We start from the raw sequence: 21,481 nt of genomic DNA, 5'->3' as shown, positions 1-21,481 counted from the left end.
AAGTGCTCCTGACTACTCCTACTTCGGTCAGGATTGCTGTGCGCCTCCTGGATCCATCTCTCACATTATAAACTTGTTAGACAGTTAGGGACAGAGTAGGATCTGACCTGCTTGTCAAAGTCCAGCTACAAAGGGAGGTTTTCCACAAGGGAAAACTTGTCTCAAACTGGTGAAAACTCCAATTCCCCCTCCCGGGCAAGACGGTCAGATCTAGGATGTGTACATCAGGGTTAGTCACATGTGTATTTTAAGGAACCATGGAGATGGGAGATTGGAGAGTAATAGATCCAGCAGGTTGGGAAGTCCCGAGGACACTGGTAACATGCTCCGATATACCTCCTCAGTATACCCATAATTGGTCACACATTCTCTGGTGTCAGTAGCATCCATATTGTCATGAAGCCTCTGATGTCATAATAACACTTAACATCGATGGGTTAGGGAACCACGGTGGGATCAAGATAAAAGAAAAGGTTAATAAAGTATTTAGGGGGGACTGTTGAGGAGAGCCATAAGATCAAATACTTAATTAACCTCAACACATAAGGTAATTGAGGGAAACAACCCATAACATGTATTGTTTAACCTTACATAAGTTTTCCTCAGACAAAGTAAGACACTTAAGATGGCTGCCATCTCCTCTACCAGAGCCGTGTGCTCTGGTATCCAAGATGAACAATGAAGACACTGTAGATGGCCGCCATTTCCTGTTTTAGCATGCCGCATGGTCTGGTATCCAAGATGACGCCCATCCTGATGACCTCATGGATCCACCCACAGCGACGCCCATCCTGATGACCTCACGGACCAACCCACCTTGATGACCTCATGGATCCGCCCATGGACTTGCTCATGCCCAACCCACTAACCAATGGAATACATCCGATCACTCCCATTTTAGAGCTAACCGAGCCCCCTTACAGGAGATATATAACATTGTGTTTTCACTAATAAATCCCTTCTTGGAGCTGTGCCATACATTGATCAAGGAGAGTTACAGCTGACTGTGTCTGGTGTATTTCTTTAGTGCACATGATCAATATCCATTAGGCCAGGAGTAGGCAACTAGAGAATTGAACATTATATTATTTGTTCAACCCTAATAAGTATACTGTGTGGAGGGTTGTTTGGGTGCCTCTATACTGTAAGGAGGGTTGTGTGGGGCCATTATATTGTGTAGAGGGCTGTGTCAGGGCCACTTTACTGTGTGTAGGTGGCTATGAGGATCATCATACTGTGTTGTAGTCACTGTGGGGGTCTTTTACTTTGCAGGCAGTACTGTAAGGTCATCAAACTATGCGTTGTAGGGTATTGTGGATGAATTCACTGTGGGGGGATATCTTGCTGTATTTGGGTGGCACATTTTTTGGCATCATACTTTAAGGGGCATCATATTACCAGGTCATTTTTACCACATAATAAATACTGTACAAAGAAACAACAATCAAAAAACCAAAGGAGGAACTACTTTTAAACTTTTTTTTATTCACAGTTTTATCACACCAGTATTTTTTTTTTTTTGGCTTTCACTACATTACATGGTAAAGTGAATGATGTCAGCTACAACTTATCTCTTAAAAACAAGCCACAATATGGCTGTAATGATGACCAAATGAAAACAAGTAATGGCTCTTGGAAGAAGGAAGGTAAAAAATAAAAGCACAGAAGTTAAGCATTTTACGGTCGTGAAGGGGTTAACAATGTCCTTTAGGCTTTATTCACACATCCGTATTTCATCAATATGTGCATGCCAAAATCAGCAGTGTCTCCAAAACACAGAACCCGTGTCAATCTTTTAATTATGGTTTTTCTCTGTAAGTTCCTCTTCTGGATTTGGTTACAAACACTAATGCCAAATACTGCCATGTGAATAAGGCCTTACACTTGGTGCGCTTTGCCGCTAGGTTCTCTTGTAATAGTTGTGCTCTGGATTACTAGTGTTTGTTTTCTAGGAAATTCACCCTTTTGCCCAGAGAGTTACTGCAGCTGAGAACTGTGATCCAGATTGAGAGGGCTGGACTGGGCACACGGCCAGGAAGGAAGAACCAGGCATAGTGGTGTATATACATCATAGACCATAAAGTGCTTGGAGACATACAGTGGCAAACAAAGAGCTGAACACACCAAGTAGTGAGATCTCGGCCTCTGTGTTGTTCCTGCGATATTATCTTAATTGCTATTTAGTTCTGTAAGGAAGAGCTAGCACCAGAACTGAGACCACCCTTGGACATGGAGCTTCTGTCTTTCCCATTATCCTTGCTGACTGTTGGGAATGCTACTTGTATAGGCCTTTCTATTGCTATAGTTTGTCTGCTAATTCACTGGGTGAAGAACAGAAAAAGACGGAATTACCCCCCAGGACCCTTCCCTCTCCCCTTGGTGGGGAACGCCTTCCATCTGGACTTTCGCAACTTACCTGAAAGTTTATCCCAGGTAAAACTATAGGAATAATTATGTCTGCACGTGAGCAAGGGAGGGATGAACTACTAAAAACATGCAGAGAATTGGCATAAACCTCAATTCATACATCTGCATGATGGTTACCATTGACCTTTCTTTTATCTGCTGTGTTATCCTAGTTGCATTCAAGCAGTTTGATTCATTGACTCTAATGTATCAGTTCTAATTGGTTGGAACTCTGCAGTACAAATAGTTTTCATGTGTGTCTCACAAATTCCCATAGACTTTAAGGCCACGTGCACACATTCAGAATTTGGTGGAGTTTTTTGTACCCCAGTATTTGTAAGCCAAAACCAGGAGAGGAACAATCAGAGGAAAAGTATAATAGAAACACGTCACCACTTCTGCATTTATCACCCACTCCTGGTTTTGGCTACAAATACTGATGGAAAATACTGACCAAATACTGAACGTGTGCTATATTTCCACACTGAGCTTTTGGTGAGTTTTTCATGTCCTTACTTTAAGGCTGTGTGCACACGTTCAGGATTTTTTGCTTTTTTTTGGCTATAAAAATGCTTAAAAAATGCATACATATGCATCCCATCATTTATAATGCATTCCGCAATATTTGTGCATATGTTTTCGCGGAAAAAAATGCTTCGCGGTAAAAATGGCAGCATGTTCATTAATTTTGCGCATTTTTTGCTGATTTCCCACTATATTATTGCATTGGGAAATCTCCGGAAAAAAACATGCAAAAAAACGCGAGAAGAGCTCGAAAAACCCCCGAAAAAAACGCGTGCGGATTTCTTGCAGAAAATTTCCGGTTTTGTTCAGGAAATTTCTGCAAGAAATCCTGACATATGCACATAGCCTAGCAAGCATTTTTGACAACGCAGCTTTTGTCTCTTTTTGGTATGCCATGCTTTAATTAACAAAAGAAGGGAGAGGGAAAAGGAAAAGTCAGCTCACTGGTATGTTGTGCACCTTGTTCATGGAACTCATCTGCACGGAGCCGCCACAGTGAAGGACGGAATCAAAATGAAGCAAAGAGAAATTACCGTATGGCCTCCAGCGATGAAATGTTCCACTTGAGAGATGAAGTAAAAAAACTTAACTTTTAATAGAAACATTAAAAACATGCAACCAGTGTAGGTAACAGTGACAGATAGTCCACATATATGAAATCAACGTGTTTCAGCAATTAGCCTTAATCATGGTGCAAAGCTAAGTCATCTCTCAAGTGGAACTTTGCATCGCCGGAGTCCACAATTTCTCCTTGCTTCTTTGCTTTAATTAAAGCTGCTTTGTTTTGATACTCCCTGGTATTTGGCTTTGACAAAAATGATTGATATAGTTAGGTGCGGATTACGGAAAACATGAGTTTTTTTACTGGAAGATATTCTACATCTAATGGTAGCCCCCCAAAATAAATATAGGGGGGGTCTCATAGGAACACAAACCCTATTTAAACAGCTTGCCATTTTTTGATTGGTATGGTGCATGTGTTTTGATTGGATTTATGGCTACCATGCCAAGATCAAAAGGTCATTACCAGAGGTATAGCTAGGGTTTTGTTTCAGGGAGGGCGAAACTTCTCAGTGGGCCCCTAACCAGGTAACCTTGATTACAACTGGGTGACGCACCCTAATAGTGGAGAAGAACCTCAGCAGATGACCGTACTGTTGCTGAAAATAATCTATATAAAGACCAATATTGATATTACCACCATATGGTCAGTGGCAGATACCAGTCCTACAGAACATACAGTATAAGAGATCAAAGCACAGTTACAAATGGTGACTTACCGCTGATGTTCTTTCTCATGGAATCGTTCGCTTTTCCCGTCTTTTCCATTTGGCATAGACCGACGTGACAACTTCTTCCAGCCAGAACGTGGCTGCAGAGAATGCAATATAGACACATTTCACTTCTCATATTTTCAGCACTGTCCCCAATGGGACTATTCCCAACCTGCCCAAGCTGCTCATCCTGCTGATACCCCAATGCTGAGCTGCTGCCCTCGTATGTGTCCCTATTACTCACCTATTGTGTGGTACTATGTGCCCTCTAAATTCTAAAGCAACCCTCTAGATTACAGTAATGCCGGGTGCAGGTGCCCTAGAAAACAGTGTCCACATTTTGTCCCCTAAAAAAGTAATATTGCCCTGTGTGCACCTTTGATAGTCACAGTAACCTGAGTTCCCCTATAACAATAAGTGCCCATGTTACATTTAATAATGTCCTGAGTCTCCCCCTATACAGCTCTCCTATACACAGTATAATGCCCCCTCACTGTATATACAGTGGGGAAAAAAGTATTTAGTCAGCAACCAATTGTGCAAGTTGTCCCACTTAAAAAGATGAGAGAGGCCTGTAATTGACATCATAGGTAGACCACAATTATGAGAGTCAAAAGGAGAAAACAAATCCATAAAATCACCTTCTCTGAGTTGGAAAGATTTATTTTCAAGATATGGTGGAAAATAACTATTTGTTCACCTAAAACATGCAAGATTTCTGGCTCTCACAGACCTGTAACTTCTTCTTTAAGAGGCTCCTCTGTCCTCCACTCATTACCTGTAGTAATGGCACCTGTTTGAACTTGTTATCAGTATAAAAGACACCTGTCCACAACCTCAAAGAGTCACACTCCAAACTCCACTGTGAAGAAGATCAAAGAGCTGTCGAATGACACCAGAAACAAAATTGTAGCCCTGCACCAGGCTGGGAAGACTGAATCTGCAATAGGCAAGCAGCTTGGTGTGATCAAATCAACTGTGGAAGCAATAATAAGAAAATGGAAGACATACAGGACCACTGGTAATTTCATTGGTCTGCATGAAAGATCTCAGCCTGTAGGGTCTAAATGATCACAAGAATGGTGAGCAAAAATCCCTGAACCACACGGGGGGACCTAGTGAATGACCTGCATAGAGCTGGGACCACCGTGACAAAGGCTACCATCAGTAACACACCACGCCGCCAGGGACTCAGATCCTGCAGTGCCAGACGTGTCCTCCTGCTAAAGTAAGTACATGTCCTAGCCCATCTGAAGTACACTAGAGAGCATTTAGATTATCTAGAAGAGTATTGGGAGAATGTCATGTGGTCTGATGAAACCAAAGTAGAACTGTTTGGCAGAAACAAAACTCGTCGTGTTTGGAGGAGACAGAATGCTGATTTGCATCCAAAGAACACCATACCTACTGTGAAGCTTGGGGGTGGCAACATCATGGTTTGGGGCTGTTTGTCTGCAGAGGGACCAGAACGACTGATCAGTGTACATGAAATAATGAATGGGGCCATGTATCATGAGATTTTGAGTGCAAACCTCTTTCCATCAGCAAGGGCATTGAAGAAGAAATGTGGATGGGTCTTTCAGCATAATGATCCCAAGCACACCACCAGGGCAATGAAGGAGTGGCTTCGTAAGAAGCATATGAAGGTCCTGGAGTGGCCTAGCCAGTCTCCAGATCTCAACCCCATGGAAAACGTTTGGAGGGAGTTGAAGATCCGTGTTACCCAGGGACAGGCCCAAAGCATCACTGCTCTAGAAGAGATCTGCATGGAGGAGAGGGCCAACATACCACCAGCAGTGTGTGCCACCTTTGTGAAGACTTACAGAAAACAGTTGACCACTGTCATTGCCAACAAAGGATATACAGCTCTGGCAAAAATTAAGAGACCACTGCAAATTTTTCATTTTGTCTGATTTTACTCTTTATATGTATATTTTTGAGTAAAATGTAAATTATTCTTTTATTCTATAAACTACTGACAACATGTCTCAAAAGTTCCAAGCAATATATTTTGTATTTAATTTCTGAAAATGAGAAATGGTGAAAATAACAATTACGGTAAATGCATTGCTTGCAGACCTCAAATAATGCAAAGAAAACAAGATCATAGTCATTTAGAAACAATACTAATGTATTAACTAAGGAAGAGTTCAGAAATCAATATTTTGTGGAATAACCATGATTTTTAATCATAGCTTTCATGCGTCTTGGGATGTTTTCCACCTGTCATTCACTCTGCTTTTGAGTGACCTTATGCCACTCCTGGTACAAAAATTTAAGCAGTTCTTCTTTGTTTTATGGCTTGTGTCTATCCATCTTCCTCTTGATTACATTCCAGTGGTTTTTAATGGGGTTCAGGTCTGGAGATTGGCTGGCCATGACAGGGATTGATGTGGTGGTCCTTCATCCACACCTTGATTGACCTAGCTGTGTGGTATGGCACATTGTCCTGCTGGAAAAACCAGTCCTCAGAGTTGGGGAATGATGCTTGAGCAGAAGGAATCAACTGTTTTTCCAGGATAACCTTGTATGCGGCTTGATCCATATGTCCTTCGCAAAGATTAATGTGCACAATTCTAGCCATGCTGAAGCATCCCCAGATCAACACCTGGTCATCTAATGGTTAGACGGAGACCTGGAGAGGCATACAAGCCACAGTGTCTTGCACCCACTCTGAAATTTGGTGGAGGATCGGTGATGATCTCGGGATGGTTATTCCACAAAATATTGATTTCTGAACTCTTCCTGAGTTAAAACATTAGTATTGTTATTTCTAAATGATTATGAACATGTTTTTTGCATTATTTGAGGTCTGCAAGCAATGCATTTTTTGTTATCTTGACTAATTCTCATTTTATGAAAATAAATACAAAATGTATTGCTTGGAACTTCGGAGACATGTCAGTAGTTTATATAATAAAAGAACAATTTACATTTTACTCAAAAATATGCCTAGAAAGAGAAAAAACAGACAAACTGAATTTTTTTTTAATTTGAAAAATAAATCTTGCCAAATCACAGAAGGTGATTTTCAGGATTTTGACTCTCATAGTTGTGGTCTACCTATGATGTAAATTACAGGCTGCTCTCATCTTTTTAAGTGGGAGAACTTGCACAATTGGTGGCTGTCTAAATACTTTTTTCCCCCTGTTTAATGGCTCCAACACTGTATGATTGTCCCGTCACTGTAATCTCCACACTATTTGATGGCCTCCTGGTTAGCCTCCATGTAGCATAATACACCAGATAGTCCTCAATATAGCATAATGCACTCCCCATAGGTCTCCATATAGTATCATGCACTCCCCATAGGCAGACTCTATATTGTATAATGCATTCCCCATAGGCAGAATTTATACAGTGGGTAAAGAAAGTATTCAGACCCCTTTAAATTTTTCACTCTTTGTTTCTTTGCAGCCATTTGCTAAATTCAAAAAGTTCATTTTTTCTCATTAATGCACCCCAAAAAACAAATGTAGAAATTTTTGCAAATTTATTAAAATAGAAAAACTGAAATATCACATGGTCATAAGTATTCATACCCTTTGCTCAGTATTGAGAAGAAGCACCCTTTTGAGCTAGTACAGCCATGAGTTTTCTTGGGAATGATGCAACAAGTTTTTCACACCTGGATTTGGAGATCTTCTGCCATTCTTCCTTGCAGATCTTCTCCAGTTCTGTCAGGTTGGATGGTGAACATTGGTGGACAGCCAATTTCAGATCTCTCCAGAGATGCTCAATTGGGTTTAGGTCAGGACTCTGGCTGGGCCAGTCAAGAATGGTTACAGAGTTGTTCTGAAGCCACTCCTTTGTTATTTTAGCTGTGTGCTTACGGTCATTGTCTTGTTGGAGGGTAAACCTTCGGCCAAGTCTAAGGTCAGGAGCACTCTGGAAGAGGTTTTCATCCAGGATATCCTCCACTGCTCCGAGATCCCGCTCTTCTCCGGACCGCAGGTGCCGAGTAGTGACGTCATTGCGCCCACTGTCAGTGTCGGTGACATCAGATGCTGACAGGGGGATGATGGGCGAGGGAACGTAATGCTCCTTTTCTCATCAATGTGGTCAGCTCTGTCGGCTAGATGCCAATACAGATGAATTTGTGATGATGGGTGGGGATGCCTGCTCAGGGGCCCCATAGCGGCCGTGTGGCAGAGCAGAGTGATCGATTCTCCCTGGTCTGTTGCAGAATGTAACTGCGATGACTGCACCCCCAGTAGCTACGCTACTGGTCATTACTATAAGCTGTGGAGTCACAAGCAGGTTAATTCCAGTTCTAGTCAGTTGCTTTTGGTGCACTTTATATGGTTTTTGATTGGCTGCTTCATAAAAAACACGACCTCACCTCATCCGAAGAAAGATATTGAAAGCCTTTTACAGTAATTGGTGTGGAGAGCCAGGGAGGAAGATGGAGCTCAATGGCTGAGAGGCTGCCTAACTATGAAACCTTCCTCAGCAGCAGGCGAATCATGTCTCCTCTTCCTGAACCATGTTCCCCCAACAGACTGGGGGTGAAGCTTCGCCGATGTCACAGGGATGCCTGGAGGATTCGGAGATCCAGGGTATCGTACTTACCGCCAGCTGTTGTGAATTTGCTTTTTGCTCCCTCTAGTGGTTACTAGTTTTTTGACTCTGGTTTTTCTGTCTTTCCTTTTATCCGCACCTGGGTCGTTAGTTAGGGGTGTTGCTATATAAGCTCCCTGGACCTTCAGTTCTATGCCTGGCAACGTAGTTATCAGAGCTAGTCTGCTGTGCTCTTGTCTACTGATCCTGGTTCCAGTTATATCAGCTAAGTCTGCCTTTTGCTTTTTGCTATTTGTTTTTGGTTTTGTATTTTTGTCCAGCTTGTTCCTAATCTATATCCTGACCTTTGCTGGAAGCTCTAGGGGGCTGGTGTTCTCCCCCCGGACCGTTAGACGGTTCGGGGGTTCTTGAATTTCCAGTGTGGATTTTGATAGGGTTTTTGTTGACCATATAAGTTACCTTTCTTTATTCTGCTATCAGTAAGCGGGCCTCTCTGTGCTAAACCTGGTTCATTTCTGTGTTTGTCATTTCCTCTTTCCTCACCGTTATTATTTGTGGGGGGCTTCTATCCAGCTTTGGGGTCCCCTTCTCTGGAGGCAAGAAAGGTCTTTGTTTTCCTCTACTAGGGGTAGCTAGATTCTCCGGCTGGCGCGTGTCATCTAGAATCAACGTAGGAATGATCCCCGGCTACTGCTAGTGTTGGCGTTAGGAGTAGATATATGGTCAACCCAGTTACCACTGCCCTATGAGCTGGATTTTTGTATTCTGCAGACTTCCACGTTCCTCTGAGACCCTCGCCATTGGGGTCATAACAGTTTGCCAGGCCAGTATTAAATGTTTAATGCATTGCAGAAGAGGGATTATAAGAAAGAAGATTCTGAGTTTTTTTTTTTTTCTTCTTCCCCTTTACCTCAGAGTGGCTATGCTTGCTGCAGACATGAATGTCCAGACCTTGATTACAAGTGTGGACGAGCTGGCTACTCGTGTGCACGGCATCCCTGAGAATATTGTGTCAGACAGAGGATCCCAGTTCGTTTCCAGGTTCTGGCGATCCTTTTGTAGTAGGATGGGCATTGATTTGTCGTTTTCGTCTGCTTTCCATCCTCAGACTAATGGACAGACGGAGCGAACCAATCAGACTTTGGAGGCTTATTTGAGGTGTTTTGTCTCTGCTGATCAGGACGATTGGGTGACATTCTTGCCGTTGGCTGAGTTTGCCCTTAATAATCGGGCTAGTTCCGCCACCTTGGTTTCGCCTTTTTTCTGCAACTCTGGTTTCCATCCTCGCTTTTCTTCGGGTCATGTGGAGCCTTCTGACTGTCCTGGGGTGGATTCTGTGGTGGATAGGTTGCAGCGGATCTGGAATCATGTGGTGGACAACTTGAAGTTGTCACAGGAGAGGGCTCAGCGCTTTGCCAACCGCCGCCGCGGTGTGGGTCCCCGACTACGCGTTGGGGATTTGGTATGGCTTTCTTCCCGCTTTGTTCCTATGAAGGTCTCCTCTCCCAAGTTTAAACCTCGTTTTATTGGGCCTTACAAGATATTGGAAATCCTTAATCCTGTATCTTTTCGTCTGGATCTTCCTGTGTCGTTTGCTATTCACAATGTATTTCATAGGTCCTTGTTGCAGCGGTACATTGTGCCTGTAGTTCCTTCTGCTGAGCCTCCTGCTCCGGTGTTGGTTGAGGGCGAGTTGGAGTACGTGGTGGAGAAGATCTTGGATTCTCGCCTCTCCAGGCGGAGGCTTCAGTACCTGGTCAAGTGGAAGGGCTATGGTCAGGAGGATAATTCCTGGGTGGTCGCCTCTGATGTTCATGCGGCCGATTTAGTTCGTGCCTTTCATGCCGCTCATCCTGATCGCCCTGGTGGTCGTGGTGAGGGTTCGGTGACCCCTCACTAAGGGGGGGGTACTGTTGTGAATTTGCTTTTTGCTCCCTCTAGTGGTTACTAGTTTTTTGACTCTGGTTTTTCTGTCTTTCCTTTTATCCGCACCTGGGTCGTTAGTTAGGGGTGTTGCTATATAAGCTCCCTGGACCTTCAGTTCTATGCCTGGCAACGTAGTTATCAGAGCTAGTCTGCTGTGCTCTTGTCTACTGATCCTGGTTCCAGTTATATCAGCTAAGTCTGCCTTTTGCTTTTTGCTATTTGTTTTTGGTTTTGTATTTTTGTCCAGCTTGTTCCTAATCTATATCCTGACCTTTGCTGGAAGCTCTAGGGGGCTGGTGTTCTCCCCCCGGACCGTTAGACGGTTCGGGGGTTCTTGAATTTCCAGTGTGGATTTTGATAGGGTTTTTGTTGACCATATAAGTTACCTTTCTTTATTCTGCTATCAGTAAGCGGGCCTCTCTGTGCTAAACCTGGTTCATTTCTGTGTTTGTCATTTCCTCTTTCCTCACCGTTATTATTTGTGGGGGGCTTCTATCCAGCTTTGGGGTCCCCTTCTCTGGAGGCAAGAAAGGTCTTTGTTTTCCTCTACTAGGGGTAGCTAGATTCTCCGGCTGGCGCGTGTCATCTAGAATCAACGTAGGAATGATCCCCGGCTACTGCTAGTGTTGGCGTTAGGAGTAGATATATGGTCAACCCAGTTACCACTGCCCTATGAGCTGGATTTTTGTATTTTGCAGATTTCCACGTTCCTCTGAGACCCTCGCCATTGGGGTCATAACAGCCAGCATCTTCATCGAGGTCCATTAGCCACGCACAGGAAATGCATGTGAAGAAGCCCATCTGTTATGATCCGGTGACCTTGGAGCCGCATGAGACTTTCTCAGGAGAGGTGGAACCTGTACTGACCGCAAACCCTAAACTGACACCGCAACTAGAAGTAGCTGTGGGGTGTACCTAACACATCCTAGATACCTCGACACAGCCGGAGGACTAAATACCCCTATAGATGGAAATGGGAATTCTATCTTGCCTCAGAGCAGAACCCCAAAGGATAGGCAGCCCCCCACAAATATTCACTGTGAGTATTAGAGGAAAGACACACGCAGGCAGAAATCAGGATTTAGCAAAAGAGGCCACGCTAGCTAAATAGGAAAGGATAGAACAGAATACTAAGCGGTCAGTATTAAAACCCTAAAAAAAACCACAGCAGATAATACAAAAATTCCACCATCTAACTAAAGACATGGAATGTATATCTGCATCTCCTGAGAATCCAACTAGACTGAAAATATCAAAACATAGTCTAAGCTGGACAAGAAAAGACAATGAATAGCACTGAATTGTAAAGCACACAGCATGTGTGCTGCAGAAACAAAAACCAGACACTTATCTTGGCTGATTTGGCAGCAGGGCAGGAGGAACCAGACAGAGATGCATAACCTCCAAGAACAATGGACAACTGGCAAGGACTAATGAATCCTGCAAGCCTAAATACCCCAGTCAGAGCTGCAATCAGCAGGGACACCTGCCCAGGATTGCAACCCAGGGACAACTGTATTACCACCAGCAACCACTGGAGGGAACCCAAGAGCAGAATTCACAACAGTACCCCCCCTTGAGGAGGGGTCACCGAACCCTCACCAGAGCCCCCAGGCCAGATGAAAGGCACGGACCAAATCAGCAGCATGGACATCAGAGGCAAAAACCCAAGAATTATCCTCCTGGCCACAACCCTTCCAATTGACAAGGTACTGAAGCCTCCGCCTCGAAAAGCTAGAATCCAAAACTTTCTCAAGCACATACTCCAACTCCCCATCAACCAACACAGGGGCCGGAGGATCAACAGAGGGAACAACGGGCACCACATATTTCCGGAATAAAGATCTATGGAAGACATTATGGATAGAAAAAGAGGCCGGAAGGGCCAATCGAAAAGACACCGGATTAATAATCTCAGAAATCCTATAAGGACCAATAAACCAAGGCTTAAACTTAGGGGAAGAAACCTTCATAGGAACATGACGGGAAGACAACCAAACCAGATCCCCAACCCGAAGCCGGAAACCAACACACCGGCGATGGTTAGCAAAACGTTGAGCCTCCTCCTGAGACAACACCAAATTGTCCACCACATGAGCCCAAATCTGCTGCAACCTGTCAACCACAGAATCCACACCAGGACAGTCAGAAGGCTCAACCTGCCCCGAAGAAAAACGAGGATGAAAACCAAAATTACAAAAGAAGGGCGAAACCAAGGTAGCTGAACTAGCCCGATTATTAAGGGCAAACTTGGCTAATGGCAAGAAAGCCACCCAATCATCCTGATCAGCAGACACAAAGCATCTCAAATAAGTTTCCAAAGTCTGATTAGTTCGCTCGGTCTGGCCATTTGTCTGAGGATGAAATGCGGAAGAAAAAGACAAATCAATGCCCAGCCTAGCACAAAAGGCCCGCCAAAACCTAGAAACAAACTGGGAACCTCTGTCGGACACAATATTCTCCGGATTACCATGCAAATGAACCACATGCTGAAAATCAACGGAACCAAATCAGAAGAGGAAAGCAATTTAGGCAAAGGCACCAAATGAACCATCTTAGAGAACCGGTCACAAACAACCCAGATAACAGACATCCTCTGGGAAACCGGAAGATCAGAAATGAAATCCATAGAAATATGCGTCCAGGGCCTCTCAGGGACCGGCAAAAGCAACCCGCTAGCACGGGACCATCAAGGCTTGGCCCGCGCACAAGTCCCACAGGACTGCACAAAAGAACGCACATCACGTGACAAAGAAGGCCACCAAAAGGACCTACAAGCCAAATCTCTGGTACCAAAAATACCAGGATGGCCAGCCAACACAGAACAATGAACCTCAGAAATCACTCTACTAGTCCATCTATCAGGAACAAACAGTTTCCCCACTGGACAGCGGTCAGGTTTGTCAGCCTGAAATTCCTGAAGAACCCGTCGTAAATCAGGGGAAATGGCAGAAAGGACCACCCCTTCTTTCAGAATGAAGACCGGTTCAAGGACCTCAGGAGAATTGGGCAAAAAACTCCTAGAGAGGGATCAGCCTTAATATTCTAAGAACCCGGAAGATACGAGACCACGAAATCAAAACGGGAAAAAAACAAGGACCATAGAGCCTGTCTAGGATTCAACCGTCTGGCAGACTCGAGGTAAATCAGATTTTTATGATCAGTCAAGACCACAATACAATACAAGACTAAATACCCCAGTCAGAGCTGCAATCAGCAGGGACACCTGCCCAGGATTGCAACCCAGGGACAACTGTATTACCACCAGCAACCACCGGAGGGAACCCAAAAGCAGAATTCACAACACCCATCCCCGGAAGTATCCCAGTCCAGTGCGAGGGTTCCAGCACCATCATTATCTGGTGCTGGCGGCTTCATCAGGAATAGCCAGGGTCGTGTCCAGCCGCCACGGTAATATAAGCACCGCAGAGGCTCATTCTTCCACAGACAGAGCAGCAGGAGTTGCCTGTCATAGTGCGAGCCGGGGATGGTTGCTGGACGTGGCAGCATCGCTATCTTGGAGAGCTGCAGCCACAGATTCAGAGGAAGATGAGGATCAAACAGCACAAGTATCTGCACAGCAAAACTTGCCCCACAGACCTGGCTTGAGCATGAGCTATGCTGAAGATCCGAACCAGTGTAGGAAAATGGATCAGAATAGTGGTCTCTCTTGCGTGTCCAGGCCGGAACTGTCATGGCTGTCACCATTGTTGCCGGGGGAAGGACTTTCTGACCGGAGCACACCTTTGCACCTGACTATAGGGGGCGGGTGTGATATAAAAGAAACTGAGCGCGCGGGAATGGAGATTCTGGTGGGTAACCAGCATGTGCGACAAGAGAAGGTTGACTCACTCTCCGCTTACATACGCCAGTCGACAGGCCCGCTTTTCACCCTTCCATCCCCCGCGCAAACAGACTGTGCATCTCCAGAGACCATCTCCCCTTTACTCTCTGACCTCTATAGTACTAACTGGTCGGTGCCACTGAGATCTTCTGACACTCTTTGCAGCACTGATCCTACTCTGCACGCAGTTAATAATAGTGAGTCTGCGGCCTCCACTCCGGGACTTTGTACACCATTACCGGTGCATCAGAACTCCCCTCTGTCAGTACCTCGATCCAGGACCACGTGTAGGAAGACTAGGATACTTCGTCACCGTTCAGAGACAGTGCTTCACTTTCCTCCAGGACCGGCTCAGAGATTTCTCGCGTCACCTATGGCACCATCGTGGGGTTTTCCAGCCTCCATTGTCCAGGAACCAGAGACTGATAAGTTAACTCATTATTTAACCCTTTGTTATTTCTTTATTACTGTTTACACGATGTGTGCCTATTTAACTTCACCCCTTTACTCCCTGTGTGGAGTATCCACTGTTGTGATAACTATATATAAAAAAATCCATTGACTCTGCTTCCTGCTCGTCATTGCATCCCACGTACCTGCTAGAATCTTACACAGGACCTTCGACATTCCAGAAGTGGTAAGATGCTCCATGTGACCCTGCCTGTTTCACACACTGACCTCAGATCTTTAAATAAAAAGCTGTTAGCTGAGGCTTTAGGCGAATCAACTAATCCTGCTTTGCCTAGGGCCAATCAGCGTCAATTTGATTATAGCATTGCTCCTGCAATAATTGTGTACCACAGACTTTATTGAAGGAGGCTCTGACTTGCGAGCTATCCCCATTGATGTTCCATCTGAGCACCTCCAGTAAATATGACTAGTTTGATACAAATGATAGAAAGCGTGGAGCTCTTAAATCGTTAAACTGGCTCCAACATTTTCTATTTACTCTGCTGTCCTCGGTGAGAAATTCCCTAATTTATGCAGCGGCCTTTTTCGACATATCGACATAATTCTTGAAGCTTATTGCAATTTTGGCAACATGGTGTAAGGTTTCCGGATGTTCTGTTTTGCCTTCGTCCAAGATGGAATCTGGTAATTCGCCCTGTCTTTGAACCTCCTGTCAGTTCTGTTATTTAAGTCCAGGTCGGAAAATACTCCTTGCCTCAGTATTTTTTTGCTGTTGGTTTCTGAGCTTCCTTCTGGCTTGCTTCTGGAGTTCCTGCTGCTGCTCCTTTACTCTGTTCTCTGCCTCATCACTTCCAGCTGCCTTCAGTTCATAGTGCTTCCTGATCCTGGAGGTGGTTACCTTTTGTCCAAACTTCTAAAGAGAGGAGCTATACATTTCTGGTTCTGCTGTGGTCCATAAGAATTTCTAATATTTCTATTAACTGTGTACTAATGCTTGGACTGTGCTGTGCGGACTGTTGTGCTCGACTTGAGTGGGACTTTTCAGCCCTAAAAGAGGTACACTGAAAAATCGTCTGCATATTGTGCTCCACCTGTAAATTTCTGGACTCCCATGAAAGGTGTCGGCTCCACTGTCTGCCTATTTCTGGACCACCACTTAGGAGTGCTGGTTGCACTCTTGCTTCATATAACTACTGGACTTGCTTGTGTTAGCGGTCACACCCTGTTATCATAGTTGCTGGACATTTCCATTTTGTGCTGTGCACGTCGCTGTAATTTCAGGATTTCCTTGCTTTGTAAAATACAGTTTATTTGTCTCAACTTTGGTCTCAGAGTTGTTTTATCCCACGCAATCAAATTCCATAGTACCTTCATAACTGTTGCACATGGCTTGGCTCAGTTACGACAAAGCTTTTAGACAGAAATTGGCGCTTCATTCAAACATTACATGGGGTGTCAAGGACGTAGGTCTCTGGATCAGCACTCAACACAAGAATACAACAGTACACTAGAAAGGAATTTAGTCTCAAAAGCACTGACCCCAGTGATTTTTTTTAAAAAATGTCACCATGGCTAGACTATTACCCAGATCGGGATAGTAGGGACTTGTTATACCAAGGTTTTTCTATGGGGTTTTCTATACCTCCTTTTAAAGGCAATGGTTGCAAGCTGGTGAATAATTATCTTGCTTACTGAAATTTCCTGATGTAGCCAGAGACAAAATATGCAAGGAACTATAATTAGACAGAGGCACGGGTCCTTTTGATTGTTCCCCCATTTTTCGATTTTCTTATTCCCTTGTTGGGAGTTCTCCCCATAGAAGAGTGGGGCTCTTTCAGACTTCTACATCATTTATCCTACCCCCACTGTTTTTCACTAAACGACAAAGTTGATAAATCTTTGTGTTCTTTGAACTATACCTCTTTTAACTTGGCAGTAGATATTAGAAAATTTGGTCAAAACGCATCTATATCCAAATCAGACATTAAATTTGCGTTTAGACTTCTCCCGATGCACCCACTTGGTTTTAGATCATTTTTTTTTTAATAATAAGTTTTTCTTTGATAAATGCTTACTTATGGGTTTTTCCCTCTCTTGCTTTTATTTTGAAACATTTTCTTCATTTTTACATTGGGTTATTGCATGTGATTCACCCAATGTGGGTACTCTGCATTACCTCCATGACTTTCTTCTTTTTATTGGTCCCCCTGACTCCCAGGTTTGCCTTGATCTCTTAAGCAAGTTTATTTTTATTTGCAACGAATTAAGGATTCTCATTGCTTTTGAAAAAAAAATGTTTTACCAGTTAGGTCATTGAAATTCCTTGGTATAACTTTAGCGACATCTTAAATGGAATTAAATGGAATGTAAATTACCCACGGATAAGATTTTTAAATAGCGCAACTCCCTGTTGGCTTTTCTTTTAAAGAAAAAAGTCAGTTTAAGGCCATGTGCACACATTCAGGATTTTTCGTGTTTTTTTTCGCGTTTTTTCGTTATAAAAACGTGATAAAAACGCGAAAAAAATGCTTACATATGCCTCCTATTATTTACAGGGTATTCCGCATTTTTTGTGCAAATGTTGCATTTTTTTCCGCGAAAAAATCGCATCGCGGAAAAAAAAGCAACATGTTCATTAAAAATGCGGAATTGCGGGGATTCCGCACACCTAGGAGTGCATTGATCTGCTTACTTCCCGCACGGGGCTGTGCACACCATGCGGGAAGTAAGCAGATTAAGTGCGGTTGGTACCCAGGGTGGAGGAGAGGAGACTCTCCTCCACGGACTGGGCACCATATAATTGGTAAAAAAAAAAGAATTAAAATAAAAAATAGTCATATACTCACCCTCTGATGGCCCCGGAGTCTTCCCGCCTCTCCGGTGCATGCTCTCTCTTCCGTTCCTATAGATGGTGTGGTTCAGGACCTGTGATGACATCGCTGTCTTGTGATTGGTTGCGTGACCGCTCATGTGACTCACACGACCAATCACAAGCCGCGACGTCATCGAAGGTCCTGAACCACATCGGCATCTATAGGAACGGACGCCGCTGAGGAGATTGGCTGTCTGCAGAGGGTGAGTATAACCATTTTTTTTATTTTTTTTTTATTTTTAAACATTCTATCTTTTACTATAGATGCTGCATCTATAGTAAAAAGTTGGTCACACTTGTCAAACACTATGTTTGACAAGTGTGACCAACTTGTCAGTCAGTCAGTCAGTCAGTTTTCCAAGCGATGCTACAGATCGCTTGGAAAACTTTAGCATTCTGCAAGCTAATTACGCTTGCAGAATGCTTAAAAAACCGCGAAAAAAACGGAAAAAAAATGCAAAAAAAAAATTGCGGATTTCTTGCAGAAAATTTCCGGGTTTCTTCAGGAAATTTCTGCAAGAAATCCGGATGTGTGCACATACCCTAAAGGAACTTCAATCTCTTTTGAACTTTGCTTTGAGAATTATTCCTATGGGACTGGTGTTCACCAGGCACATTCATGACACCACAAAGGGCCATCTGTCCCCTGGCTCCCATATTAGAATAGGTTCAGAGTTAAAATATGATGTTAAAATTTGTCTGGAACTCCTTTCTAATTTTAATGGAAGATCTTGCTGGCAGAGCCCCTTCATTTCGGCAGACTCGTTATCTTTTTTTATTTTCAACCGATGCGATTAAAGGCTATGGTATATTGTTTTCCTCTCACTGCTCAGTGCGTAATTGGCCTGAGACATGGGTGAGCACTAAAGTCACAAGAAATTAGTCTGTGCTCAACCTTTTCTTGCTTTTCCTATGTTTATCTTTGGGGCCCTTTAATGCAAAATATGAGAATTTTAGTTTTTAATCTATTCAAGGTTTTGTTTTTTCCTATCAACACGTTATGTTCTAGCTGGGACTAATAGACAGCTAGTTTTACATTGCTTAAAGTTCAATACTTTGCTGAAAGCTAGGCTATGCTTGAGTGAGAAAGTTCTAACCTCTAACTCCCTTTGTCACCGCCAGTGGTCAGTATTCTGCCAACTGGCTCCAGACGCTGACAAGGAAGCAACCCTATGTCCTCCTCATGTTTTTTGACATAATTTGGGGTTAATTTCTTATTTCATCGAGAAATCTTTAGCTTTTAGATCATGGGCTGATTATTCAGCCGCATGGCATCAATGGGTTAATTTCTGCCTTAAGGACAATTTTTACTATGTGGAATCTAGTTCTGTGCTGGCTTTAAGGTTCACAGAGTCTTTTATTAAAGGGAACCTGCCACCCCCAAAATCGAATGTGAGCTAAGCCCACCGGCATCAGGGGCCTATTTACAGCATTCTGTAATGCTGTAGATAAGCCCCCGATGTATCCTGAAAGATGAGAAAAGAGGTTAGATTATACTCACCCAGGGGCGGTCCTGGTTCTGTTCTGGTCCGATGGGTGTCGCGGTCCAGTCCGGGGCCTCCCATCTTCTTACGATGATGTCCTCTTCTTGTCTTCATGCTGCCGCTCCGGCGCAGGTGTACTTTGTCTGCCCTGTTGAGGGCAGAGCAAAGTACTGCAGTGTCCAGGCGCCGGGAAAGGTCAGCTCGGTCACACAGGTCACAGAGCGGTCATACCGCTGCTGTGCCCTGTCATTGGTGCAATCGATGATGAAATTAATCGCACCAATCAGAGCTGGCCCTCGTGACGCTGGCATTGCCAGGTAACAGCCTAGGATAGGTGCTCTCACAGCTCTGATCCTAGGCAGAGCACAGCCAGGGCACAGCCAGGGCACAGCCAGGTCACAGCGCGGTCACACCTCAGCTGTGCCCTCTGATTGGCGCGATCGATGTAATCGTCGATTGCACCAATCAGAGTCGGTTCAGGCGATGCCTGCCGTTGCCAGGCAGCAGCCAATGATCGTGCTCTTGGAGCACCAATCATAGGCTGGGACCTCAGTTTTTCAGGCCATTTTGAACAGCCAGTCACAGCGATTGTGGTTGTGGGAGGGCGGCGACACCCCCCAGGATGACGACACCATCTACCCAGAGGTATTGTAAGATGGCACCGGAATTTTAATATGATCACCGTGACTTCAGTCGCCGTGTTGCATTTCATAAATGACGTAATGATCCGTCCCTGGTCAAATAGGCCCATGTCACATGGATGGATCATTACATCCATTGTCAGAAAGGGGTTAGTGCAGCGCCCCCACTGCCGCAGGGCCAAGGGGTACCCGGTACTGGGCCTCTGAGTCTCTGCTCTGGGGTTGTCACGGTGGCTAGGCCCGGTCCGTGACCCTGCTGAGGGGCGCTCCAAATAAATAATAGGTGTGGATGGTGTTGGTAGTGCGGTGTAGTGCCGGTCGCAGTTAATAACGAGGACACCAGGTTGCAGTCTCTTTACCTCTTTACTGAAGGTCTCAAAGTCCTCTATCCGGAATACGGTTAACCAGGCTGCGCAAGTCTGGCCGGTCCGATGGCACCTCCAGAGTTCCCTTTGCAGGTGGAAATCTGTGCCTTCCTACTAGCGCTATGTGTTGTGGTCCTCCCCTGCTGAGCTTACGGGATAGTCCCCACAACTGTTGTGTCTGTTTCTCGTGTTCCCTCACAACTCGATTAGATGATCTTCTGCTAATCCTCCGTCCCTCCCTGGTGTTATGGTTGGGACGCACCCGTATGACGGGTAGGCTCGGAGCTCTTCCGGGACCCTAGAGTCGCCCCTCTCCAAAGGTTGCCCCCTATGTCTGCGTAGGTGATTTAGGTGAGACAGCCCGCCTGTGACTGACTGTCCTGCCGTTGGTTTGAAGTATGGCTTAGAGCTCTGTACCTCCTCGGCGTTCCGGCCGCCGGTTGTTTGCACCTCAGTAGGATGTTGCCTCGATCTTACAGCACGACTCCTACTGGTATTCTCCTTCTTGCTTTGATCTCGTTTCTCACTCAGCACAATAAATCTCGCTTCTTGTCCTTTCTTAGGGCCCCGCCGCTATGAAGTGCAGGCGCGGTCCCGTAGCTTTCTCTCTGTTTGCCAGGCCTCTGTCAGGATCCCACCCCTGACAGGGACCCTACCGAATCTTCCCCTACAACACCCTCTGCCACAAGGTGCTGCCTGGTTCCAACCCAGTCAGCGTTCTCCCTAACTTCCTGCCTAACACCCAGTTTTACCAGACTGTGAGGAGTGGCCTAATGAATAGTACCCTTAGCTCCCCCTGGAGGCCAGACTGTGAAATGTATTGGTGTATGTGATACCTGGTCAGATGAACTCCTTCAGTGCCATCAGACGTACCATAGCCCCCCTTAGCGGCGGAGCCACAGTACTGCAACGACCAGGACTCTGGGGCGCTGCATTAGTTCTTCCTCACTACAAGTTTTTGGCACAGTATCAGGGGAATGAAGTGGGAGAATTTGATTACAGAACTGAGAAAATTAGCTATTCAGTTTCCTTCTCCCGATCTGATTAGTTCATCTGGGCGGGAACGATCTGGGAAAAAATAAGACAAAAAACCATAAGAGGAAAAACCTCCACTAACTATAGACAAAAAACACCAGTACACAGGCAAAGGTGCTTACCTGTCACAGCCTCTGACCAATTGCACTATCTTAACTTGGGTCCGCCGCACCTTGA

The 21,481-nt window shown here is 44.7% G+C and overlaps 1 protein-coding gene across 2 annotated transcripts in view; it reads left to right on the top strand.

The window, feature by feature from the left end:
- The first annotated feature begins 1,959 nt into the window (after positions 1-1,959).
- The window catches only part of LOC143782868 (cytochrome P450 2D15-like), a 171,585-nt gene continuing 152,063 nt past the window's right edge, over positions 1,960-21,481 (top strand). For both annotated transcript variants that reach the window (XM_077270791.1, XM_077270790.1), the window contains exon 1: positions 1,960-2,433. In XM_077270791.1, the coding sequence (XP_077126906.1) occupies positions 2,230-2,433 (204 nt within the window). In that variant the 5' untranslated portion in view covers positions 1,960-2,229. The remainder of the gene's footprint in view (positions 2,434-21,481) is intronic.

The sequence above is a fragment of the Ranitomeya variabilis genome, chromosome 6, assembly GCF_051348905.1.
Source record: "Ranitomeya variabilis isolate aRanVar5 chromosome 6, aRanVar5.hap1, whole genome shotgun sequence".
Classification (NCBI taxonomy): domain Eukaryota; kingdom Metazoa; phylum Chordata; class Amphibia; order Anura; family Dendrobatidae; genus Ranitomeya; species Ranitomeya variabilis.
Note: the sequence above shows the minus strand (reverse complement) of the source record. Positions and strands in the feature narration are given on the sequence as shown.